General features: G+C 42.4%; 1 protein-coding gene across 2 annotated transcripts; it reads left to right on the top strand.

Annotated features, from left to right (window-relative positions):
• The first annotated feature begins 3765 nt into the window (after window positions 1-3765).
• Window positions 3766-26074, top strand: LOC121567326 (RNA-binding protein FUS). 2 transcript variants are annotated; one of them, XM_041877281.1, is made up of 16 exons: window positions 3767-3876; window positions 4643-4673; window positions 6332-6368; window positions 6474-6540; window positions 6633-6723; window positions 6888-6997; window positions 7328-7475; window positions 10154-10188; window positions 10755-10787; window positions 10966-11111; window positions 15073-15202; window positions 15287-15391; window positions 24803-24914; window positions 25057-25136; window positions 25293-25446; window positions 25638-26074. In XM_041877281.1, exons 1-16 carry the CDS (start codon window positions 3867-3869, stop codon window positions 25675-25677), a joined length of 1329 nt encoding a protein of 442 aa, XP_041733215.1. In that variant the 5' UTR covers window positions 3767-3866; the 3' UTR covers window positions 25678-26074. The 2 variants fall into 2 exon arrangements, with proteins under 2 accessions (XP_041733216.1, XP_041733215.1); XM_041877282.2 differs by lacking the exons at window positions 7328-7475; window positions 10154-10188 and having other exon boundaries at window positions 3766-3876.
• The last annotated feature ends 1520 nt before the right edge of the window (window positions 26075-27594 follow it).

Raw genomic sequence — 27594 nt, 5'->3', positions numbered from 1 at the left:
ATTGTAATGTATTTTTATATAGAAGCTAAAATCAAAATTCTTACATTAAAATGTATTGATGATTATCACAGATTAAGTGATAAGTGGAGGGAATGTGCTGGAAATTTGTGATGTTTATGCTTTTCTAATAACTGTTTTCTGTGCTCATGCAAGTGACTATCAGTAGCTGCAATTTGGCAGTACGAAAGATATCGCAGTTTCAAGGTCTCAGCTTAGAAGAAGCCTTGTGAGGTATTGGTCTGTCACATGTTATGAACCAGTATTCCAAATGAAATCAAATCAAATTTTATTTGCCACATGCGCCGAATACAACAGGTGTAGACATTACCATGAAATGCTTACTTACAGCCCTTAACCAACAATGCATTTATTTTTTTCTAGAAAAGTAAAATAAAACAACTACAACAAAAAAGTGTTGAGAAAAAAAGAGCAGAAGTAAAATAACAGTAGGAAGGCTATATACAGGGGGGTACCGGTGCAGAGTCAATGTGCGGGGGCACCGGCTAGTTGAGGTAGTTGAGGTAATATGTACAAGTGGGTAGAGTTAAAGTGACTATGCATAAATAATTAACAGAGTAGCAGCAGCGTAAAAATATGGGGTGGGGGGGGGGGCAGTGTAAATAGTCCGGGTAGCCATGATTAGCTGTTCAGGAGTCTTATGGCTTGGGAGTTAGAAGCTGTTGAGAAGCCTTTTGGACCTATACTTGGCGCTCCAGTACCGCTTGCCGTGCGGTAGCAGAGAGAACAGTCTGACTAGGGTGGCTGGAGTCTTTGACAATTTTGAGGGCCTTCCTCTGACACCGCCTGGTATAGAGGTCCTGGATGGCAGGAAGCTTGGCCCCAGTGATGTACTGGGCTGTACGCACTAACCTCTGTAGTGCCTTGCGGTCGGAGGCCGAGCAGTTGCCATACCAGGCGGTGATGCAACCACTCAGGATGCTCTCGATGGTGCAGCTGTAGAACTTTTTGAGGATCTGAGGACCCATGCCAACTATTTTCAGTCTCCTGAGGGGGAATAGGCTTTGTCGTGCCCTCTTCACGACTGTCTTGGTGTGTTTGGACCATGATAGTTTGTTGGTGATGTGGACACCAAGGAACTTGAAGCTCTCAACCTGTTCCACTACAGCCCCGTCGATGAGAATGGGGGGCGTGTCAGTCCTCTTTTTTTTCCTGTAGTCCACAATCATCTCCTTTGTCTTGGTCACGTTAAGGGAGAGGTTGTTATCCTGGCACCACACGGCCAGGTCTCTGACCTCCTCCCTATAGGCTGTCTCATCGTTGTCGGTGATCAGGCCTACCACTGTTGTGTCGTCGGCAAACTTAATGATGGTGTTGGAGTCGTGCCTGGCCATGCAGTCATGGGTGAACAGGGAGTACAGGAGGGGACTGAGCACGCACCCCTGAGGGGCCCTCGTGTTGAGGATCAGCGTGGCAGTGTGTTGTTACCTACCCTTACCACCTGGGGGCGGCCCGTCAGGAAGTCCAGGATCCAGTTGCAGGAGGTGTTTAGTCCCAGGATCCTTAGCTTAGTGATTAGCTTTGAGGGCACTATGGTGTTGAACGCTGAGCTGTAGTCAATGAATAGCATTCTCACGTAGGTGTTCCTCTTGTCCAGGTGGGAAAGGGCAGTGTGGAGTGCAATAGAGATTGCATCATCTGTGGATCTGTTGGGGCGGTATGCAAATTGGAGTGGGTCTAGGGTTTCTGGGATAATGGTGTTGATGTGAGCCATGACCAGCCTTTCAAAGCACTTCATGGCTACAGACGTCAGTGCTACGAGTCGGTAGTCATTTTGGCAGGTTATCTTAGTGTCCTTGGGCACGGGGACTATGGTGGTCTGCTTGAAACATGTTGGTATTACAGACTCAGTCAGGGACATGTTGAAAATGTCGGTGAAGACACTTGTCAGTTGGTCAGCACATGCTCGGAGTACACGTCCTGGTAATCCTTCTGGCCCTGCGGCCTTGTGAATGTTGACCTGCTTAAAAGTCTTACTCACATCGGCTACGGAGAGCGTGATCACATAGTCATCCGGAACAGCTGGTGCTCTCATGAATGAAACAAAACGGTAATTATTAATTAATTATGCTAAATCATGCAAATATAACTTGTCTGTGTATAGCCGTATATAAGACAACTGCTGGGACTGCCCCAGCAGAGCTCCTGATTGACATGTGTAGTATGGTGCATTGAGTTGGTTGGAACCTCTCCAGCGCTCTGATAATAAAGGATGATTCATTTAAAATTTACTTTGAGTGTCCCTGGTGGTAATTTCCACGACAGATGCAAGAAGACCAGTTGGGTGATGGATAGATGGATAAAAGTATGTTTGATGGGGGCCTCCTGAGTGGCGCAGAGTGCTAGAGGCATCACTACAGACCCGGATTCGATCCCGGGCTGTATCACAACCGGACGTGATCGGGAGTCCCATAGGGCACAATTGGCCCAGTGTCGTTCGGGTTAGGGGAGGGTTTGGCTGGGGGGGCTTTACTTAGCTCATCATGCTCTAGTGATTCCTTGTGGCGGGCCGGGCACCTGCAGGCTGACCTCGGTTGTCAGGTGAACAGTGTTTCCTCCGAGTTAAGCAGCTCGGTTTGGTGGGTCATGTTTCAGAGGACGCATGACTCCACCTTCACCTCCCGGGCTGTTTGGGAGTTGCAGCGATGAGACAAGATCAACATTGGATAGAAAACATTTTTGGGGGGTGGATGGAGGCATAATAACTGGTCACACAACTAGTCTCAATTTAGGTATATCACACACACAAGGCCACCAAGGGGGTATACTTTGTTGTATACCCCGGCTAACTTTGATAACCAGAAATATCTATAGATTTTTTGTTTCTTTAAAGGGGAAGTTTTTGTGGCCTTATTTTCACTCTTTCTGTGCTTGTAGTTGATCTCCCAAACAGTTACTATGATTATTTTTAAATATATTTTTTGTTTTGTTAGTCATCACTAGACATAGACTACAATGCATTATGAAAATGTATCTTAGCATATTACAAAACACTCCAAACCAACTTATATTACATCAGAATCTCATTCAGGATAATGTCTCTGCACTACATTTTTTAAAGAATGTTCCAAAATCCATATTTGCGTATTTTTATTGTTAACTGCATCATTCAAACAGTGGGAAAGTAAGTAATTGAGTGCAGATACATTATCCAGAATGAGATTCTGATGTAATATGAGTTGTTTTGGACTCAGCAAAATGTGACAACCAATTTTCTCTGTAAAAAAAAATAACAAAATGTTTGGGGGATCAACTACAAGCACAGAAAGAGTGAAAATAAGGCCACGTAAAAATTGGTGAACTTCCCCTTTAAGCAAGCTAAACTCATGTATTTTAGGTTGTTGAGACAATGGCCATTTGAAGCTTATCTTTCAAAAAAAAAAAAAAAACTTATTTGAGAATATTTTTGCAAGTTAGCCGGCTAACTCCTTGATCCTGCTTGATAGTATACCCTTCTGGGCTAGCTCCCTCCAAGTCAATAGTTCCCATGCGATGGGCTGATGAAGATGAAATCAAACAGAAAGAAGAAAAAGGCGCTACATGGAACATACCATTATCTAACAATAGGGGTATTCATTGTCTATCAAACTACTGTTAATGTGCTGTGGCACTAGATATTTTACACATTAAATACGAACATAGCTATATTCAGCACACATGTTTTGAAGGTTACTTGGTTTCAAATTATTATGCGTAAGAAAATGTAAAACAATTAACTCAGAAGTTGGTTCATCCCAGCATCAGGTCAGAGTTCATTATTGCCGCAGTGTGTGTGCGGCTGTGTGCTGATGTTACTGGGTTTTTAATTTGTAGAAAAGTGGTTCATCGAATTTTTTTAAGAAAAGAGAATGTCCTCCGGTAAGTTTAGTGTGAACTAAGTTTGTGATTTGTTCAATGTAATTTTTTTGTGTCACATTTGTTATAACATTTTAAATGAAACTGCTGAGACTGATGGGCTCAGTTAGCGAGCTAACGTTAGCGTTAGTTTAGCAAGGTTTCAGGCGCGACCATCAGAGAATAAACCCTAGTCATAGTTTGTTTGCGAATGTATTACCCTTTTTATATATATATGTAACGTATGCCGCTTTCTGTAAAACCGCACGTAGTTATTTTGACTCGCTTGACCATCTTTCTCATTGTTTAGTGTATCTTTTAGATGAGAAGTGACCGCCATTTCTGTCACGCAGCGTGGTCCTGTTAGCACCTTGCTAACTAGCAAGCTAACGTTGTTAGCTAGTCAACGAGTAACGTGTATATTATTGGCTACGGAAGTTATCTAGCGAGGTAACCTTAGCTATGTAACGTTAGCTAGCTATCCGAGGCCTGCTTTTTTCACCGCGTAGTTATATACATTTCATATTGACCTGCAGTGTATTATCTTTATGATAACGGAATGTTGTTCCCATCTAACGTTAAATCACAGCTTACAAAGCTAACTAAGTTTACTTGATATCAATATAAACGAAAGTAATCTAGTTAGATAAATTAGCTACAGGTTTACGTCCAGATTGATACGAAAATCTTTGCTAACATTCATATTAGGTGACTAGTTCAGTTAGCCAAAGAGCTAACGTTAGTTGTAGCAATTTTCCCACCCATTCACCCATATCCTTCTCGTTCACAGATTCGGGCTACGGTCAGCCTGGCGCTCCAAGGTAACGTCAAATTACAATGAATACGTTAGCTACTCAGTGTTTTCAAGTTTCCATGAAACCTATCTATTTAGTTATACACAATAGTTTATTTCTAAACTATCCAATTAGCCACACAATGCTTGATCACTTGAAATGTCTTGAATGTCATGAATTTATGAATGTCATGAATTGATAGTAGGCATATCCCCAGTTATGGTAGCTTTGGGGCACAACTTCGGGAGTGTGTATTGGTTGGACTCGAATTGTGAATCGTACTGGTGGGTGTCGACAGAAGAAAATAAAAAACTACCAAAATATAGCAGGCTACACCAAAAAAAAGTTTCTGTCAACAAAGGCATATGTATAATCTCTAGGAACTCTATTTACCAGACGAACCACACAATTTTCCTGCTGTCTAGACAGTGGTAGATTTCATGGTAGGAAGTATGTGAGGTGCGTGGTCAGCCAGTTGTTCTCCCGAGTGGCGCAGTGGTCTAAGGCACTGCATCGCAGTGCTAGCTGTGCCACTAGAGATCCTGGTTCGAATCCAGGCTCTGTCGTAGCCGGCCGTGACCCGGAGACCCATGGGGCGGCGCACAATTGGCCCAGCGTCGTCCAGGGTAGGGGAGGGAATGGCCGGCAGGGATGTAGCTCAGTTGGTAGAGCATGGTGTTTGCAACGCCAGGGTTGTGGGTTCGATTCCCACGGGGGGCCAGTATGAAAAAAAATAAACAAATAATGTATGCACTCACTAACTGTAAGTCGCTCTGGATAAGAGCGTCTGCTAAATGACTAAAATGTAAAAAATGTAAATCTACAGGAATATGGTACTGTTTGCACAATAGTTGGATTCAGACGTTTATTTGATAGCGAGGGACACTTTTCACTTTACATCTGGTAAGTAGAGTTCCAAGAGATTATGCATATGCCGTTGTTGACTGGGAATGTTTTTAGGTAAGCCGGCTATATTGTGGTAGGGTTATTTTCCATGGCCAGCCACCAGAATGATGCACAACTCAGGGAGTCCAACAAATAGACTCACGATGTGTCCCAAAGCTAAGTTATGGTTAAATTTATTAAATGTCGTAGCAACAAACTCGGCCATAAGTTGACATCTCTGACTTTGTGCTTTAGAGAGAGACTTCCAAATTAGTTGTTGAAGGTGTGTACATGTTACACATTAAAGACATGTTCCGGTACTTCGATGACAAAGTATTTTTTAAACATCCCGCTTTGGGTGGGATGTGTCGGTGTAGTTCGTTTATGCATGATCTATGAGCAGAATAACTGTCTTTCCTCAATTAGTCACGAAATCCCTCGTTTGAAAGCAACTGTTTTCTTGAAGCTGTGCCGCGCAATTTTCCCTACATTTCCCCCCAAGTGGGCCAGCCCCCTAGCAATTCTAGTTCTAGCCAATGAGCTTCAGCCCCTGTCATTTGAGTGACAGCTAGCACGAGGCCTGCCCAGCGTTATCCAATGAGGTTGCCGGGCGGGCCCAACGGCTCAGTGGAGACAGAAGGGGGGAGCAATGACGTGGTGCACATATGTGACGTAGTACGCACATTTTCGGTCACCACTTTTGGCTCGTGAGTGCTACTTTCAGAACTACTGGCTAAAAAGTATACAAAATTACCAGAGAATGTCTTTAAGATATCTAACTTTACCTCTCCCTCCCACAGCTATGGAACTTATCCTCCTGCTCAGCAAAGCGGGCAGGTATGTGTGGCCCCTCAATTTTTCAGAGTATTGTTTGAAACTATTTTCTGTATGCTATTTCATCCCACTTTTGTTCATATAATGACAATTCAATGCATATTGCAGGGCTACGGTCAAGGAAATGGAAGTGGCTCGTATGGTGGACAGAGTTATGCTGGTTATGGACAGTCTGGTATGTTCAACTTATAGAGAGTCATGGGAAATGATTTGAGGTCTAGAAGTTGCTGTTTTTAATACATAACATTTCCCTTTCTGTTTCTCCAGCAGAGGGTTATGGCCAAACAACACAGGCGGCAAGTTATGGCCAGCCTGCCTATGATGGCTATGGGCAACAAGGCTCGGATACCGCTGCTGGGTAAGGCCACTGGCACTACATAAAACTAGTATTACTTGCAGTTGCGTACTTTACCTTTCTACTGGTCTAATATCATTGCAAATGTTACCTTTCAGTAATATGTTTTGTTCATTATTAAACTCTTTGTTGGTGTCTCAAGAGAATAATTGTGAAAACTTCTCAAGGTATGGTGGTGCTGACAAGTCGTCATTCAGTCAGCCAAGTTCCTATGGCGGTGCCGACGGTGGCGGCTCTTATGGACAATCTCAAGGCGGCTACAGAGGTCGAAGTGAAGGTTAGTTATTGTATCCATTTATATATTACATGGCACTGATTTTTAATGATCAATTGTCCAGATGGCCTGCAAAGGTCTGCATACTTTTTTTTTTTTTTGGTCTGAGGATCAGCAATTCATAGCGGTCTTTGGCCAAGACTGATCTGCCAAAGTCTGGACTGTTTAAGTATGGCTGAATGCCTCTAATAATAATAAATCACTTTTCATTGCAGAATAATCTCGTACATATAAAACAAAGTGCCATACATATAAAACAGGAAATACAAACGTGTTCAAAGAAAGACAACACCACATAACTCAAAGGGCTTGTGTGCCTGTGTTTTGCCCCAGGTGAAGGCGGTCAGGGCAGGAGGTATGGTGGAGATGATGGGGGCTCAGACAGGGGCTCTTCTGACGGGTATAGAGGCCGAGGGCGTGGTGGGTACGAGCGTGGGGGATACGACAGGGGTGGAAGAGGCGGCCCTCCATCCGGTATGGGGTAAGTTCCAGAGCGTGACCACCCGCAAGGTACTTCTGCAACACCCATGCCAGGTAGATGTTCCTTCCAACACAATGCATGATATAACCCATTCTGATCCATCACCCCATACCTCATACATCCAGACCCCCCCCCAACCTATTTTCACCTGGGATGTGCTTAGGGCTGGGCGATAGGGCCTAAAAATCGTTTCAATTTTTTCCAAACAATGGACGATTCATGAGGTACATCTTGATTTTTAAAGTTCTCTAAATAAGCTTTGTTGCGCAATTGAAGGTCAATACACTGCATTTCAAACGGTCAGGAATAATTAATGAATTCAGGGTTTGTAAAATTATACTTAGACTGAATGTAAGCCTTCCACAACCATAAGACCTACTAATAATTTAATTATTTTATCATAAATAGTTTAACCAGCTTTTTTTGCAATAAACACTGATCTGGCTTTAAAGACTGTCTATGAAAATCCAACTTTTGTTACAAATTTAACAAGAACAGTGCACATCCACTAATTATGACCAACTTCTTGTAACAGGCATTATAGCAAATGAACAAAGGGCTCAAGCACAAGCCCACGTGCTAGTGAGTAGCCAGCTGATCTTTATATTTCAAGTCTAGCCAACTTCGATCTATTTTCTTGCTAACAAGGTAGAACAGTTGAACTGTTATGAATCGACCTGCCTGTCCATCTCCAACTGTTTGAACAACAGCCTGCCTGTTCACTTTGTTTAGATATTGAAATCAAGTGGCCTACCTGAATAAGAAGATGCTTATTTCTCAGAATGAGAACGAGTTGCCAATTCCGTTATATTTATGTGTATTTTTATGCTCACTGCACATTTATGAAACAGACCAGACAGGTAGCACATAAGTCTGTGGGAAAAATTATGCTAGCGGTACCGCAATGCTGTGCGCGCGACAAAACTATTTTGTTAGACCAAACCTCAAATGCAAATAGCGTGTTTAAACTTCTTCCTCTGACAACAAGCAGTTATCCATCTTCTTTGTTGTGAGTGACAGGGGGAGGGGCTTGGTGTTTGAGTGGGAAGGAGCGAAGGAGACGAGACCAAAAACACACAACGCTCATAAAAACGAACAAAAATAAAAACCTTAATTCTTGCAATGCAGGTATTTGGAACATCGAGTTAAAACATAAATTAGATATCGCCCAGCCCTAGATGTGCAGGAGGTTTCACCCTGAGGGTTCACTCATACAATTTGAATTATATTTCTATGGTTTCAATGACCTGTGAGGATATAACTTGTATTCCATCTCAATCATAAATATGCATGTAATGTTCTAGCTGATTATGGCCTTGCTAGCAAATGGCAGTAAATGAAGCTCAAAAGGCTTGTGGGACAGATGACATGGCGGGGTGTCTGCTGCTGACACCTGTGGTGCAAGGAGTTCAGTGGACACTGTTCACCTGACCCCCTTTATGAATTACATAGGGTTATGAGGATTAAGTCACTTCACCAGCCAAGGATCCTGTAGACCCCAGCTTTTGTACATCTTCATTAACAAGGCTGTTGAATATAATAGTCAGGACATTCATTCGCTTGCCAGTGATCGGTTCACATTGCTATCTCTACAAGAGCAGTTCTGAAAAACGTTTTGTATTTGACAAGCAATTATAGATCTTGGCCAAGTAGCTTTAAGTGTAGAGGACCTTTAGCCTAAACCATTATTTTAGCAAGATTACTTATTTTATCCATGGCTATCATTTGAAATTGAGACATTATTTGTAACTGGAAGCTTTTAACAATCACGTTAGTAATGGCATTGAATAACGAGTACAGTAGTTCTGCCGCAGTGCTGTCACATTCTCAAAATTGCTGACAATCTAGATTTCATTTTACATGGTTCCTGACAAGTAATAGACATCAGAGGCAGGTTGGAATGCTTCAGCACATGTATATCAAACGTGGCCTCAATCTAAGATCTGCTACGATGGGTGCTATTTGCTAATGAAAACCATTAATTGTCTCTGCACAGTTAAGACTATTCTAGCCGATCTCTAGGAGTGAAGATTATTTTTGCACCCCCCCCCCCCACCCTTGTTGCTTTGAGAACCGCCTCATGAACGACTTAAACAATCCCCCAGAGTGATCTGTTCTTGAAGTGACCTTATTTTAACAAGTTAAACCCAAGGAACATTGTAAGCTGCTGTACATCAACAGGTTTCATTTAAGTGTTGTATATTTGACATGGAGACATTTGCATTGTGTTAACTTTGGATCTACATTTTATACTACAGGTTTCAGTGAATGAAATAAAACTTGGACCTCAGCTAATGGAGCTCATATAAGCACTCAATGGAAGAACACTCGACTTGTCGAGTGCCGCAGCTATTCAAACCATTTCGACCTATCAGTACCTATTATCCAAAAACATTAGCCAACTGAATACTCTAAGCTAATCTGGTCTTTGTAGCAATCTAAATTTACACATTAGCCATAAGTGCCTCTTCACTCATCAGAACCTACCTGGGAGTTCTGCCTAGTTTTGTCCATTGATCTTAAAACGTCCAAGAATAACACTTTCCCATGTAAGTGGGGAGAAATTTCCACGATAGTCGCACACCATGGCAGGAGTGCATACTGATGGGGATGTAGGGGAGCTTTGAGCTCTGTTGGGACAAAGGAAACCCATCATATCTACAATTTTTCCTCTGCAGAGGTGGTGACCGTGGTGGCTACAAAAATTACGGTGGTAAGTGACGAGCATCAGAACTGTCTCGGTTGGGGAGGAAAAAGGTTGATTAGCAAAAGGGAGTGAGAAAGAAAGCAAAACAAACTGAATGCCACCCTTTTCTTGTCCAAACCTCAAGGGCCTCCACCTATTGTTCTTATGGAGGGGGTTTTCTCATAAATGCTCTTTAGATCTTTTAGCACATGAAGCCTAAAGTTTATACATAATGATATTGTTGCATGAGGACAAGGTTGAATGTAAATTACAAAGATGAGAAGTGTGCTGTGGCGAAGAAGGAAACTGGCTAGAAACGGGAGGTTTTTATTTTTTTTATTTCTCTTCTAAACTCAAACATTTCTGCCCATGTTGCAAGGTGTTGAGATGTAAATGATGCAACTGTCTCGAAACACTGCAGCAGAGAGCTGTAAACTGCCTTATTCGAAATGTTTTAAAGTAGCTTCATGCATACACTGTATTGGTAGAGAGTTGATGAATTCTTGTTTGTATGGATGTTGAATGCAGTTGTGTAGTGTACGAAGTACAATTTCTAATGGCTTTCCCCACCTTTCCCGTTTGTTGTGTTTCAGGTCCTCGAGACTACGGCTCAAGGGATGAACCAAGTGAGTTGCACATGCTTGTTTGCTTCTTGTTGCCCTGAAATTCTATCTATGGTTAGACTCTTCCTGCAATCATGCCAGACGAACACTGACCTATAGTCTCTCACAAGCAAATGCCACAGAACAACAGGCTGGTTCAAGGGATGCATCTGCTGAGTAGTACCTCGATGTTTGTCCCCAGGTGGAGGTAGCGGCGGTAGCCAAGGTAGCGGCAGCGGCGGGGAGCAGGACAACTCTGACAACAACACCATCTTTGTCCAGGGACTGGGAGAAGATGTCACAAGTGATGAAGTGGGCAACTACTTCAAACAGATTGGGATCATTAAGGTATGGATTGGCAACCCCTTAACCCCTACCCCATAAGGCGTAGATACTTCATGTAAGTGGACATGGTAGAGAGCTGTTCCGCTAATACCGTCCTTTACCGAAAGTTGTTAGACTGTAGATTAGAAGGCCAATGTTAATTAATCAGTTATTGATCTGTCCTCTTGATATAACTGTATATCAACAGTAGGCTGCTAATGATGTGATAATAGTCAGTTTACCAATGACAAGGCATGTTGAATGAATGTTAGCCTAGTAGCTAGTCAGACCTAACGTGATGGATATCTAAAACAAGCTCATAGGCCTAGTTGATTCATATTCCAAATAGCCTACAGTAAGCTAGACTACTACATTGTATCCAGTGATTTAATTATTCAGAATTGTCTCCCAAACAAAATGAAGACTGGATTGCTAAAATATGTGATTTAAGTACCACACTGCCTCAACACGTAGCGGATATTCATTTTTTCATTATATTAATACGTTTATCGGGGGGGGGGGGGGGAAACGATGTAGTACTTTGAATTGAAACTCCATTGTTCTGTTACATGTAGTGGCTTTATATAGTATTTTCCATATTCCCCCAACTCTCCTCTGATATTTGCACCTCTAATTCAACCTGTCATGTTCCTAAGATTATCTAAAGAAAGTATTTGCATGATAAGGATATTGTGATTTATAAATTTGAAACGGTTCTGATGTTGTCCACTTGATGAAGTAATTCAATCATCTCGTCAATAGGAGTAATCATTTTTTGTAACAATCGTTTTTTAACAATGAATTGCCTTACTTGAGGTACCTATGAAAATTTGTTTGGGATATAATTAATTCCTCCTGGATTTCTTGAAATTATAAAAACAAATTGACTCTACAAAGCCCTCTCTCTTCCCATTCCCTAAATCCTTGGGACATAGTAGTTTTCTACACTTTTATTTCCATGACTGATCAAAATAAATGTTCTCATGCTCTCTCTGCAGCAGACATTTGGAAAGTATTCAGACTTTTTACACATTGTTACATTACAGCCATATTCAAAATTGATTGTTTTCCTCAATCTACATGCAATACCCCACCTGTGGTAAATTCAATTGATTGGACATTATTTGGAAAGGCAGAGTTCCTCTGTGGAGATGGTTGTACTTCTGGAAAGTTCTCCCATCTATGCAGCACATCAGGCAATTATGGTAGAGTGGCCAGACGAAGCCACTCCTCAGCGAAAGGCACATAACAGCCCGCTTGGAGTTTGCCAAAAGGCACTTAGAGGACTTTCAGACCATGAGAAACAAGATTCCTCCTCCCAACTGCCCACTGCACTGAGGCTAGGAAACACTGTCACCACTGATAAATCTACAATAATCGAGAATTTCAACAAGCATTTTGCTACGGCTGGCCATGTTTTCCACCTGGCTACCACTACCCCGGCCACCAGCTCTGCACCCTCCGCTGCAACTTGGCCATGCCCCCCCCCCCCCGCTTCTCCTTCACACAAATTCAGACAGCTGATGTTCTGAAAGAGCTTAAAAATCTGGACCCCTACAAATCAGCTGGGCTAGAGAATCTGGACCCTTTCTTTCTAAAAATTAGCTGCCGTAATTGTCGCAACCCCTATTACTAGCCTGTTCAACCTCTCTTTCGTAACGTCTGAGATCCCCAGAGATTGAAAAGCTGCCGCGGTCATCCCCCTTTTCAAAGGGGGTGACACTAGATCCAAACTGTTACAGACCTATGGATATATATCCTGCCCTGCCTTTCGAAAGTATTTGAAAGCCAAGTTAACAAACAGATCACCGACCATTTCGAATCCCACCGTACCTTCCCCGCTATGCAATCCGGTTTCCGAGCTGGTCATGGGTGCACCTCAGCCACGCTCAAGGTCCTAAACAATATTATAACAGCGATCGATACTAGACAGGACTGCGCAGCCGTCTTCATTGACCTGGCCAAGGCTTTCGACTGTCAACCACCGCATTCTTATTGGCAGACTAAATAGCCTTGGTTTCTCTGTCTCGCCTGGTTCACCAACTACTTCTCACATAGAGTTCAATGTGTCAAATCGGAGGGCCTGTTGTCTGGACCTCAGGCCGTCTATGGGGGTGCCACAGGGTTAAATTTTCGGGACGACTCTATTGTGTATATCAATGATGTCGCTCTTGCTGCTGGTGATGCTCGGATCCACCTCTATGCGGACGACACCATTTTGTGTACATCTGGCCTTTCATTGGACACTGTTCACAAACCTCCAAACGAGCTTCAACGCCATACAACACTCCTTCCTTGGTCTCCAACTGCTCTTAAACACTAGTAAAACTAAATGCATGCTCTTCAACCGAACGCTGCTTGCACCCGCCCACCCGACTAGAATCACTACTCTCGGCGGGTCTGACCTAGAGTATGTGGACAACTACAAATACATTTACATTTTAGTCATTTAGCAGACGCTCTTATCCAGAGCGACTTACAGTTAGAGTGCATACATTATTTTTATACTGGCCCCCCGTGGGAATCAAACCCACAACCCTGGCGTTGCAAACGCCATGCTCTACCAACTGAGCTACATCCCTGCCGGCCATTCCCTCCCCTACTCTGGACGACGCTCTGCCAATTGTGCGCCGCCCCATGGGTCTCCCGGTCGCGGCCGGCTACGACAGAGCCTGGATTCGAACCAGGATCTCTAATGGCACAGCTAGCACTGCGATGCAGTGCCTTAGACCACTGCGCCACTCAGGAGACAATATACAAATACCTAGGTGTCTGGTTAGACTGTAAACTCTCCTTCAAGACTCACATTAAGCATCTCCAATCAAAAGTTAGATCTAGAATCGGCTTCCTATTTCTCAACAAAGCCTCCTTCACTCATGCTGCCAAACATGCCCTCGTAAAACTGACTATCCTACCGATCCTTGACTTCGGCGATGTCATTTACAAAATAGCCTCCAACATTCTACTCAGAAAATTGGATGTAGTCTATCACAGTGCCATCCATTTTGTCAGCAAAGCCCCATATACTACCCACCACTGTGACCTGTACGCTCTTGTTGGCTGGCCCTCACTACATATTAGTCGCCAAACCCACTGGCTCCAGGTCATCTATAAATCACTGCTAGGCAAATCCCTGTCTTAACTTAGCTCACTGGTCACCATAGCAACACCCACCCGTAGTCTGCGCTCCAGCAGGTATATCTCCCCAAAGCCAACACCTCCTTTGGCCGCCATTCCTTCCAGTTCTCTGCTGCCAATGACTGGAACGAACTGCAAAAATCTCTGAAGCTGGAGACTCTTATCTCCCTCACTAACTTTAAGCATCAGTTGTCAGAGCAGCTTACTGATCACTGCACCTGTACACAGCCATTCTGAAATTAGCCCACCCAACTACCTCATCCCCATATTGTTATTTATTTTGCTAATTTGCACCCCAGTATCTCTATTTGCACATCATCTTTTGCACATCTATCATTCCAGTGTTAATATGAAATTGTAACTATTTTGCACTATGGCCTATTTATTGCCTTACCTCCATAACTTACTACATTCGCACACTCTGTATATATTTTCTGTTGTATTTTTGACTTTGTTTTGTTTACCCCATATGTAACTCTGTTGTTTTTATCGCACTGCTTTGCTTTATCTTGGCCAGGTCGCAGTTGTAAATGATAACTTGTTCTCAACTGGCTTACCTGGTTAAATAAATAATAAATACATTAAAAAAATTATCTGGTCTGATAAAACCAAGATTGAACTTTTTAATACACTGTATGGTGAGCAATATGTCTGGAACATCAAATCGCAATAAAATCACAGTATCGAATCGAATATACATATAGAATTGTGAGAGTCGTAATACGTAACATATTGGCGCCTAAGTATCGTGATAATAACTTATCGTGAGGTCCCTGGTATTTCCCAGTCCTCATGGCTGCCCAGATTTGTGTGTCCCCGTGTTAACCTTTGTGTCCTGTTTTGATAGTTGAACAAGAAGACTGGCTTGCCCATGATCAACCTGTACTCTGACAAGGCTACTGGAAGACTGAAGGGAGAGGCCACGGTCTCATTTGATGATCCACCTTCTGCCAAAGCGGCCATTGAGTGGTTTGACGGTAAGGGTGTGCTCTCTAATCCCATTCACATATGCTGTGTACAGTTCTTCTGTTCCATTCTCATTGATGTCCATTTTCTTCTAGGCAAAGAATTCCAAGGGAAACCCCTCAAAGTGTCTTTTGCCACCAGAAGAGCTGAGTTCACGCAGAGGGGTGGCGGTGCAGGAGGAGGAGGAAGAGGAGGTGGTGGTAAGTTTCATTCACTTTTGGGTGACAAACCATTCAAATGTTTGTCACCCAAACTACCCGTGGGTGAGTTTCCCAAAAACACAAGATTGTCTTTGTGCTAAAGATGAGCTTTCAATCCATTGTTAGGCAATAGGGGTATAACGATTCACCGTTACGAATCGGAATCTGGTTCAAATGTTTAAGATATAAGTGCAAATGTAGCATGCATCGGGCAGTAAAACTCCAATGGGCGGTAGGCCTATTCCTGATTTTTGCACATCTGTGCAGCATCTTCTGCATTTAAATGCTTGTGAAATGGATTGTGCAACATTAGGCTTTATTAGTTAATTGACAACCAGGGCCGTGCTCAGACCTTTTGGAGGGGGCATGTGCTCAAACAAAAAAAGGGCACCCCCCCCCCCCCCCAAAAAAAAAAACACGGTCACAGACTCCTTGAGGGGAAAGCAGAACAATCTGATGAGTGAAGTATTTTACACAACTATTTTGAACTGGAATAAATGTTACTTATTAACCAACAGGACCAACAGAATTCTAGTCAAAATAGATGTAAGAAATAATGTAGCCTACCATTACTATATCCAACCCCACTCCATTTGTTGCCACTATCCCAGTGGTTTGCAAACTTTTTGACCCGCGCTGCCCAAAAAGGAGTGGTACAGAAATTGCGGACCCCCCCCCCCCACATAAAATGTTGCATCTTCATCCTATAATATTGAAGGCAATGTGACGTTACAGCTGCTTATCTTAAGACAAACGGTGCATTCGGAAAGTATTCAAACCCCTTCCCTTTTTCCACATTTTGTTACGTTACAGCCTTATTCTAAAATGGATGAAGTTATTTTTTCCCCCTCATCAATCTACACACAATACCCAATAATGACAAAGCGAAAACAGGTTTTTAGACATTTTTGCAAATTTAAGTATTCAGACCCTTTGCAATGAGACTTGAAATTGAGCTCTGGTTTATCCTGTTTCCATTGATCATCCTTGATGTTTCTACAACTTGATTGGAGTCCACCTGAGGTAAATTCAATTGATTTGACATGATTTGGAAAGGCACACACCTGTCTATATAAGGTCCCACAGTTGACAGTGCATGTCAGAGCAAAAACCAAGCCATGAGGTCGAAGGAATTGTCCGTAGAGCTCCAAGACAGGATTGTGTCGAGGGACAGATCTGGGGAAGGGTACCAAAAAACCTCTGCAGCATTGAAGGTCTCCTAGAACACAGTGCCCTCCATCATTCTTAAATGGAAGTAGTTTGGAAACACCAAGACTCCTTGAGCTGGCCGCCCGGGCAAACTGAGCAATCAGGGGTGAAGGGACTAGGTCAGGGAGGTGACCAAGAACCCGATGGTCACTCTGACAGAGCTCCAGAGTTCCTCTGTGGAGATGGGAGAACATTCCAGAAGGACAAACATCTATGCAGCACTCCACCAATCAGGGCTTTATGGTAGAGTGGCCAGACGGAAGCCACTCTTCAGTAAAAGGCACATGACAGCCTGCTTGGAGTTTGCCAAAAGGCACCTAAAGGACTCTGACCATGAGAAACAAGATTCTCTGGTCTGATGAAACCAAGATTGAACTCTTTGGCCTGAATGCCAAGCGTCACGTCTGGAGGAAACCTGGCACCATCCCTACGGTGAAGCATGTTGGTGGCAGCATCATGCTGTGGGGATGTTTTTTAGCAGCAGGGACTGGAAGACTAGTCCGGATCGGGAGAAGGATGAACGGAGCAAAGTACTGAGATATCCTTAATGAAAATCTGCTCCAGAGCACTCAGGATCTCACCTTCCAATAGGACAACGACCTTAAGCACACAGCCAAGACCACGCAGGAGTGGCTTCGGAACAAGTCTCAATGTCCTTGAGTGGCCCAGACAGAGCCCGGACTTGAACCCGATCGAACATCTCTGGAGAGACCTGAAAATGGCTGTGTAGTGATGCTTCCCATCCAACCTGACAGAGCTTGAGAGGATATGCAGAGAAGAATGGGAGAAACTCCCCAAATACAAGTGTGCCAAGCTTGTAGCGTCATACCCAAGAAGACCAAGGATGTAATTGCTGCGAAAGGTGCTTCAACAAAGTACTGAGTAAAGGGTCTGAATACTTATGTAAATGTTATGTCTTTCAATTTGCGAAAATGTATAAAAAAACAGTTTTTGCTTTGTCATTTTGGGTGGGGGTTATATTACCACTGAAAAAGGGCACTTTGGAGACGGGAAGGGCAAAGGGGCGTGTGCTCTGCACAGGTAGAGCCCCATCTGTGCGTGTGCTTGGTGACAACCAATGTAATTTGCTAGGTAATTGTCATAACATTTTACCGGAATCAAAGTATGCTACCGGAGACACTACTCATCTGCTGATCTGGGCTTAAATCATTTAGATTTTATTTGGATTGTTAATGTTCCCCAATCAGTATATTTAGTCATTTTTAGTGTAAAGTTGATACATTTGTAACAAGGACAGCGATCACTTTTGCGAGCCACACTACATGGTCGACGCGACCGGGAGGAGAAGAGAACCTCTGAAAAAAGCTCAATTTTAAATGTAAATATTGATACATAACTAGCTCAAACACTTATCTGCAAAAATGACAAGATAATTAGTGGGTGACGAGTTGAGATCGTAAGTGGGGGGGACAGAAAGCATACATTTCTCCCACCCCCTTATCTGAGGTGGGGTGGTAGATGCCCAGTCTCCCCTATGGTTCAGCTCCGGTGCGTACATACACCATACACAAATACATAATTCACTCACACACATCTCAGAAAAGATGGCTCTGAAAGATCCAGCACCTGAGCGCCATCAGCAGCAGATTTTAATTTAGAATAGGAAATTCAAGCGTTTATGCAACAAATGTTAGCGCATCTATTCGCATCGAACAATCTCATAGATTCGTTCCTCTAATCAAACTGAATCGCACCGCATCGTTTCAAATTAAAAAGTATCTAAATCGAATAGTCTTGAAATGGAAAGCTGCACGCCCCTAATAGGTAATGGACGAATGATCTTAATGCTAAAGACTAGATGGACATTTTCCATGAAGGAACATTTTGACTTCAGCTTTTCGAAAGTATTTTTGTGGCAGTGGATAGGATAGCCTGAACATGTGAAAGATGGTTTGGTGTCTCTAGCTTGATCTAGGTTTGGGCAGTATACCGGGGTATTGCGAAATGCTGATTGACCAGGTGAAGGCTATGATCCCTTATCCCTCACTTGTTAAATCCACTTCAATCAGTGTAGATGAAGGGGAGGGACAGGTTAAAGAAGGATTTTTAAGCCTTGAGACAATTGAGACATGGATTGTTTGTGTGCCATTCAGAGGGTGAATGGTCAAGAAAAAATATTTAAGTGCCTTTTGAACGGGGTATAGTAGTAGGTGCCAGGTGCACCAGTTTGTTTTCAAGTTTCCCGTGTGTCTCAAGAATGGTCCACCACCCAAAGGACATCCAGCAAACTTGACATAGCTGTTGGAAGCATTGGAGTCAACAAGGGCCAGCATCCATGTGGAACGCTTTCGACAACTTGTAAAGTCCATGTCCCGTCGGGGGAGTGCGCACAACTCAATATTAGGAAGGTGTTCCTAATGTTTGATATTATTATAATAATATGCCATTTAGCAGACGCTTTTATCCAAAGCGACTTAGTCATGTGTGCATACATTTTTACGTATGGGTGGTCCCGGGGATCGAACCCACTACCCTGGCGTTACAAGCGCCATGCTCTACCAATTGAGCTACAGAGGACCACAATGGCCATTTTGAAGCTTATCTTTCAACAACAACAAAAAATGCAAAAATATTCTCAAATAACTTTGTAAGTTAGCCGGCTAACTCCTTGATCCTGCTTGATAGTATACCCCTCTGGGCTAGCTCCCTCCAAGTCAATCGTTCCCATACGATGGGCTGATGAAGATGAAATCAAACAGAAAGAAGAGAACGGCGCTACATGGAACATACCATTATCTAACAATAGGGGTATTCATTGTCTATCAAACAACTGTTAATGTGCTAGATATTTTACACATTAAATACGAACAAAGCTATATTCAGCACACATGTTTTGAAGGTTACTTGGTTTCAAATTATTATTATGCGTAAGAAAATGTAAAACAATTAACTCAGAAGTTGGTTCATCCCAGCATCAGGTCAGAGTTCATAATTGCCGCAGTGTGTGTGCGGCTGTGCGCTCATGTTACTGGGTTTTTAATTTGTAGAAAAGTGATTCATCAATTTTTATTTTTTTAAGAAAAGAGAATGGCCTCCGGTAAGTTTAGTGTGAACTAAGTTTGTGATTTGTTCAATGTAATTTTTTTGTCACATTTGTTATAACATTTTTTATGAAACTGCTGAGACTGATGGTCTCAGTTAGCGAGCTAAAGTTAGCGTTAGTTTAGCAAGGTTTCAGGTGCGACCATCAGAGAATAAACCCTATCCATAGTTTGTTTGCGAATGTATTACACAGTGTAAATGTGTGTGTGCGTGCGTGCATACATGCATACATACGGTGACACAGTGAATTTGTTTTTTTGGCTCTGTACTCCAGCACTTTGGTTTTGAAATGACCAGTGGGAAATGACTAAAGTGCAAACTGTCAGCTTTAATTTGAGGGTATTTTCATCCATATAGGGCGGCAGGAAGCTTACATTTACATTTACATTTTAGTCATTTAGCAGACGCTCTTATCCAGAGCGACATACAGGAGCAATTAGGGTTAAGTGCCTTGCTGAAGGGCACATCGACAGATTTTTCACCTAGTCGGCTCGGGGATTAGAACCAGCGACCTTTCGGTTACTGGCAGTACGCCTCTTAACCACTAAGCTACCTGCCGCCCTTAGTGGGTAAGAGCGTTGTGCCAGTAACTGAAAGGTCGCTGGTTCTAATCCCCGAGCCGACAAGGTGAAAAATCTGTCTGTGCCCTTAAGCAAGGCACTTAACCCTAATTGCTTCTGTAAGTCGTTCTGGATAAGAGCGTCTGCTAAATGACTAAAATGTGAACAGGTAAAAAATTACAGCACTTTTTGTAAATAGTTCTCCCATTTTTAGGGGACAAAAAGTATTGGGACAAATTCGCCTAGAGTTTATGTCTGTGCCCCCACGGATATCTAATTAGCGTTTGTGTGCGCCATCATGCGCATGTTGGTTTTCTCTATCCCCACCAGAACCTGTGCGTTCATGACACTCAGGTTAAAATACCAAAACCAACTATATACAGTTTGGGATGGGTCATTTAGCTAGCCTGCTGTTGCTAGCTAAGTTGTCCTGAAAATAAACATTGGTTTGTTATTTTACCTGAAATGCATATGGTTTTTTTTTAAATATTTTTTTTTGTTGCCTGGTCTTGGTAGAATTTTGACCCATGTTGAGTCATACAAAATCGTGTGTTCTCTACTCCGGCAATTAGTCCACAGATAAACAAACTAGGTTTCCCCTTTTTTTCTCCTTGTTCATTCTTCTTCTGTGGGTGTGTTATAGTTGGCAACCAACTTTAAGGTGCATTACCACCACCAACAATACCGGAGTGTGACCCTAATTCATCTTTCAATCACCCATGTGGGTATATGCTCCTAAAAACCAAGTTCTTTTTTAGCGCCTGGTTACGAAGACGCTCGTTGCCTCGTGCGAGACGTTTGTATGAAATTGAGTAACATGTATGTGTACATTTATTTAGCAACACTCACACACCAACGCGGGTGGTGTGGTTAGCATGTATGCCAATGGCGGCCTTTCACATCTGCGGTGGAAGGTGGCAGAGCTACAGGGGTGTTTGTCAGGCCATGAGAGCGCCTGAAAATCGGTCTTTTCAAGAAAACGTTTGAAGCGTCCGAGCAGTTTGGCCTATAAACTAATATGACCACTATATGGGAAGATGACTCTCACGTTTTGCTCTACGACCCCCACAATTGTGGCGAGGCTCGTCTGAAGTTGGTACCGCCGATCTGCCAACTTCTGTCTGTAGCGTCCGAACAGTTTGGGCTACACTAATATGACCCCTCTATGGAAAGGTGAGACTCTCGAACAAGCACATGTCGGTGTTGCTCTAGGACGCCCACAAGCCTCACAAGATTCCTCTGAAGGTAGCCCAGTACCAGTTAAAACAATGAATGGAAGTACAGTGATTTGAAAGTATTCACACCCCTTGACTTTTTCCACATTTTATTGTGTTACAGCCTGAATTTAAAATGCATTACATTTAGATTTTTGTCACTGGCCTGTACACAATACCCCATAATGGCAAATTTGAATAGTTTTTAGTAATTTATTAGTTAGTATTCAACCCCTTTTGATATGGCAAGCCTAAGTAAATTCAGGAGTACAAATGTGCTTAACAAGTCACATAAGTTGCAGGGACTCGGGTCTGTGTGCAATAAGTGATTTTTGAATGACTACCTCCAACTCTGTACCCCACACATACACATTTTTGTAAGGTCCCGCAGTCGAACAGTGAATTTCAAACGGATTCAACCACAAAGACCAGGGAGGTTTTGCGAAGAAGGGTACCTATTGGTAGATGGGAAGAAAAAAAACAGACATTGAATGTCCTTTTGCGCATAGTGAAGTTATGAATTACGCTTTGGATGACGTATCAATACACAGTCACTACAAAGATAGAGCCTTCCTTCCTAACTCAGTTTCCGGAGAGGAAGGAAAACACTCAGGGATTTCACGAGGCCAGTGGTGACTTTAAAACAGTTACTGAGTTTAATGGCTGTGATAGGAGAAAACTGAGGATGGATCAACATTGTAGTTACTCCACAATACTAACATAAATTACAGCAGGAAAAGCAAGCCTGCACATAATAACAAATATTCCAAAACATTTATCCTGTTCGCAACAAGGCTTTAAAGTAATACTGCAAAAAATGTGTCAAAGCAATTCACTTTTTGTCCTGCATACAAAGTGTTATGTTTGGGGCTAATACAACACATTACTGAGTACCACTCCATATTTTCAAGCATAGTGGTTGCTGCGTCATGTTGTGGGTAGGCTTGTAAACGTAAAGGACTATGAAGTTTTTTTTTAGGATAAAAAAGAAATGGAATGGAGCTAAGCACAGGCAAGAACCTGGTTGTCTGACTTCCATCAGACACTTGGAGATGAATTCACCTTTCAGCAGGACAATAACCTAAAACACAAGGCCAAATCTACATTGGAGTTGCTTACCAAGAAGATGGTGAATGTTCCTGGGTGTCGAGTTACAGTTTTTACTTAAATCTACTTGATAATCTATGGCGAGAACTGAAACTGGTCGTCTAGCATTGATCAACAACCGATTTGACAGAGGTTGAAGAATTTTGAAAAGAATGAGAACGTTGCACAAAGTCTTGGGTGTCTTCTTATGACATGCATTATTTGAATTAGGTCCACAGAATTATACCTAGGGGGAGCGGCTTCTATGGGGGAACTTTGAAGGTTCTTTGAGCTAGCTAGGTAACTAACAATCTTTAGTTATCTAGCTAACAAGCTTGTGTGTGCAGAGCGGCACCATAATTAAAAACACGTCTTACCTTTTTGTAGTTTATAAATCCATTGTGAAATGTGATAACTAGGCCTATAGTATCCTTAACCAGCATTGAAAAAGTTAATCCATTCATCTCTAGCTAATAAAAAATTGCTCTCCCCATCTTCTGAATCAAGCTTGTAACTACAGTACTGTAGCCTATTCTGGGGAGGGGCAGGTAGCCTGCACACGCACTGGCAAAGATTTTCAGCTTGCATGCAGACACAGGTTTCTGAGTGAAAGAGGGCTTTCCATAGGTGCTTTGTTGCATTTTGTTGTGGGAATAGGTAAAAAAATGCCTGAAGCATAAAATAACGGTTCTGTTCCGGAACAGTATGGATCACTTTCGTTCCAGGTTCCATTTATGTTCCTTAAAAATGTATTGTTCTGTTCCCCTGAACCATTTCCAACTCGTTTTTATAATGCATGTAAGGATATTGGTCTATAGATATTGTACACCCAAGTTTTGGAGAAATCTGTTTATTGTTGTCAAAAGATGTTGAAACATTTATACCATTTTCAAAATGGTGGATGATCCATCACGGTGACATCATTGGTCCAAGAGGCAAATTTGTTATTTGGGAAGAGGAACCGATGTGCCAAATTCCAAGACTGTAGGTTGAACGATGAGGTGGGGCTGACCTTTTGAAGTCCAAGGTGGTTCATAGCGCCACCATTTGGCAGTTGCACCACGTGTAACGAGATGTATTCATGCATCATTTTACACCATCCCACCAAGTTTGATCTCTGTAGGTCTTACCATTTCAGACCTATAGCTCTCCAAAGAAAATAAAAAAATACTCAACCATTTATAATAGGGTTCCAGCCTTTTCATCATTACTCTATTGTTCTAAATTCAATCACCCTCTTCATCATCATTTTTGCCTGTGAGTATCCATGGCAATGGCTCGATTTGGTGTGCTCAATGACGAGGCATGAGAGCTGTTAGCTGGCGTTAGCTAGCTACTTTGTCACTCAATACCGAGAAACAGCTGTAACTTTTGATTGGTAGTAGATAATTCTTTTTCTGATTCTTGATTTGAATAGCAGAAAAGTAGACCAAGATGTCATACCCTCTAAGTTTAAGTTTAAGTCTAAAGTCCTGTGACAGTTGTCAATTTCACGTGTTTGGGGAAAGATGTGATGCGGTTACTGAAACCGCTGTATTGGTAGCAGATATTTTTTCTGATTTGAATAGCAGAGAAGTAGATGAAGATTTCATACGCTCTAACGTTTTGGGGAAGTGGTCAATTTCAGTTTTAAAAAACGTTAGAGAAAATGTTGATGCGGTTAGTAAAATAGCTGTATCGTTTGATCGTTAAACATTTTTGTTCAGATTTGAATAGCAGAATAGTAGAGGAAGATTTTATACACTAACTTTTTATGTTGTTCACAAAGTGGTCAAAGTAGCTGATTTGTGCCAAGTTGCGTTATTGCATTTACAGTGAATGGAATGTTGAAGTCGTCACAATGGGACCTTTAGAATGCTGAAAAAAGTCCCATGATAGTGAATTAAGATGGGCAAAAAGCTTAGTGGTTTAAAAAGTACAGAAGATATCAAAGTGATATACAAGCAACTCCATCCTGACCGGTCTACACGTTTTAAAGTTTGAACGGCGTTTCTAGCTTAAACGGTGTACGAGGAGTAGCGTGCTAAAGAATAACTATAAGAAATATGTAAAAGATTAAAAGTGGGGACTCTTGCTTCCCAAGCCCAAATAATAACTAGAAGTCAGAAATATGTGGTACAATTTAAAGTGTGGCTGCTTTTGCAAGCCACAATAATTATTTGTTTCTGGGAAATTACTTTCCCATAAATGGGTTTTTGGAACCCATTTGTTGAAGCTAGGCCTTCAGAGGTCTTTTGTCCCTTGCACTTAAATAAGTGGTGTTTGATGTGGCTCTTTAGGTTTTGGCGGCCGTGGTCGTGGACGTGGGTTTGGAGGAGGAGGAGGAGGAGGTGGTGGTGGTGGTGGACCCAACTTTGACATCAAGGGAGGGGACTGGCCATGTCCTAACAGGTATTTATTGCAATATTTTATTTGAAGCGGGGCAGACACAATTGAGTCATCCATTGCACATTGTATGTGCCACTGAATTCTGTTCTGATATGGAATGGCTACATCTTTGAATGTGATGGTTGACAATTGTTCCCCTTTTCAGTTCTTGTGGCAACATGAACTTTGCGCGTAGATACGAATGCAACAAGTGTGGCACACCGAAACCAGGGGACAGCGGAGGAGGTATGTGATGATGGATATTGCTATGAGCCTTTTGTAGAGAGAACTGGGTGTCAGGTACACTATAGGGGGTAGTTGAGTAATTTAACCACTAATACTATAAACTATTATTACTGCTGTGTAGGAGAACTTGCTCTAATGGCTGGTTTGTGTTTGCAGATCGTGGTGGTGGAGGCAGAGGAGGGTATGGTGGTGACAGGGGCGGTGGCTACAGAGGGCGTGGGGGATTCCGTGGAGGTGACCGCGGTGGTGACCGCGGTGGTTATGGCGGAGGTGGATATGGTGGTGACAGGGGCTACAAGATGGGAGGAAGGTAAATTTGATTACAGCGTCATTTCCCTCCCATGCAGTTAGACATTTGACCAGAAGATGGCATACCTGAGATGTGAAAGTGAACTGTAGAATATTGAATTAGGGTTACTTTTTTGTCTGATTTTGCTCTAATAGTAATATAATATAATATAATTTACTATGGGTCTATTGTTTTCCCCCTTCTTCCCTCAGAGGTGACCATAGAGAAGACAGAAGAGACCGGCCATACTAAGCATTCACATGGACACCATTCCAGAATGCCCAGGGGTTGGGGTTGGGTTAAGGGGAAGGGAGTGGGGGGATTGATCTACACTTTGATTTGCATACCTTTCATTACCAATGCATCTTCACATGTATTGCTTCTGATCTGTCTTGTTGGGAGGTCAGGGAAAGATGTGCAGCTACTGTGAAAGGACTTTTGGGCTGATAAGCAGGGTTGTTGGTGTAGAAAGGGGCAGGGTCAAATGTCATGTTATTTTGTTTATTTTCATTTCCCCGATTTCTATTAGGTCCAGGCATTGTGAGGTAGACTTCTAAGACTTCGTATTATTGTTTTGTCAAATTTAAATGAACTGTTTTACTTGGGTTTTTTCTTTTTTTCCAAATGATATTAAACTGTTCCGATCTTAGTGTCTTCATGTATGTTTTATTTCAAAGTTCTAGTGGCTATCTATATGATTTGTTTAGTGCTTGGGTAGTAATTGCTAAGTATCCAACACTAGCAACATAATACTCCAGCACTAAGTAAGCATGTTGTCAGCTCTTTAAATATCTGTAGGTCAATTAATTTGAACAATATTGAGGTAGCCTATACAAAGTACCAAGAGAAGGGAAGTTTTGACATTCAATGTACAGCATTTTGCTTTCAGCTCTCATCCAGCCCTTGAGCTGTGTGGGTGGTACTGTCTCTCCACTATGTGAGCAAAATAACTGGGACAGGAGTGGCTGGTGTAGCCTACACAACACTGGGATCACAAACATTGATATAGCCCTGGTTGTTGCACATTAGACAAGTAGTACTTGGACATTTCTTATTTGAATTTACATGTATGGTTATGATGTCTGTGTGGTTAGTCTAATGGTATTGCAAATGTCATACAATGAGTTTTTGGCTCTCCGGACCAGAATAAATTGTGGCATGTCGGTGCATGGATTATAACTGCGCTGGTACTCAAGTCAGTGGTTTGCATGCCAGTGTCAACGGACTGGTGGGTCGAGACCGATGAGGCAGAGGTACTTTTTTTGTATTTTTAGGAGTTTTCCTATGTTTACAACAACTTTAGAAATAGCCTATTTTTTACAAGATATTCTAACACTGGCTGTGTTTACACAGGGAGCCCAATTCTGATCTTTTTTCCAATAATTGGTCTTTTGACCAATCACAGATCTTTTTCAGACCTGATCTGATTGGTCAAAATACCATTTAGTGAGGGAAAAAGATCAGAATTGGGCTGCCTGTGTAAACTCAGCCTTAGTATATGATGTTGTGTACAGATGAATGAATATAGTAATTTGACTCACTTAAATTGAGCCAGGTAGCATACGCCCACAGCAACTGTCAATTTAAAGTCTGGTTGTTTTAAGAGGGATAGGCATTTCCTCAGATTGAGCTATGATAATGCAGAACCAAAGGGTAAATGGTTGTCTTGAGTAAAATCAATTAGAATCTAATGCATGAGCATAAGACTTTGCTATGTTTTTTCCAACATTTACATTTTAGTCATTTAGCAGACGCTCTTATCCAGAGCGACATACAGTTAGTGAGTGCATACATTTTATTTTTTACTATTTTATTTTTTCATACTGGCTCCCCGTGGGAAACGAACCCACAACCCTGGCGTTGCAAACGCCATGCTCTACCAACTGAGCTACATCCCTGCCGGCCGTTCCCTCCCCTACCCTGGACGACGCTGGGCCAATTGTGCGCCGCACCATGGGTCTCCCGGTCACGGCCGGCTACGACAGAGCCTGGATTCGAACCAGGATCTCTAGTGGCACAGACCACTGCGCCACTCGGGAGACAACATCTTGTGCTCAGGGTTGGATGGGTTTTGGGGATTATTATTTTGCCTATGTGACCTGGGCAAATTCTAGCATGCATTTTACCTTTCAGCAAGATTCCACAGCTAAATTCTGCCACGTATAAATA

This window comes from Coregonus clupeaformis, chromosome 6 (assembly GCF_020615455.1).
Source record: "Coregonus clupeaformis isolate EN_2021a chromosome 6, ASM2061545v1, whole genome shotgun sequence".
NCBI classification, from domain to species: domain Eukaryota; kingdom Metazoa; phylum Chordata; class Actinopteri; order Salmoniformes; family Salmonidae; genus Coregonus; species Coregonus clupeaformis.
This window is presented reverse-complemented; position numbering and strand designations above follow the sequence as displayed.

Coding starts and splice junctions, on each gene's coding strand:
- LOC121567326 (XM_041877281.1), top strand. Junction 6,369..6,473: donor CTGCTCAGCAAAGCGGGCAG/GTATGTGTGGCC, acceptor TGCATATTGCAG/GGCTACGGTCAAGGAAATGG. Junction 10,788..10,965: donor CGGCTCAAGGGATGAACCAA/GTGAGTTGCACA, acceptor GTTTGTCCCCAG/GTGGAGGTAGCGGCGGTAGC.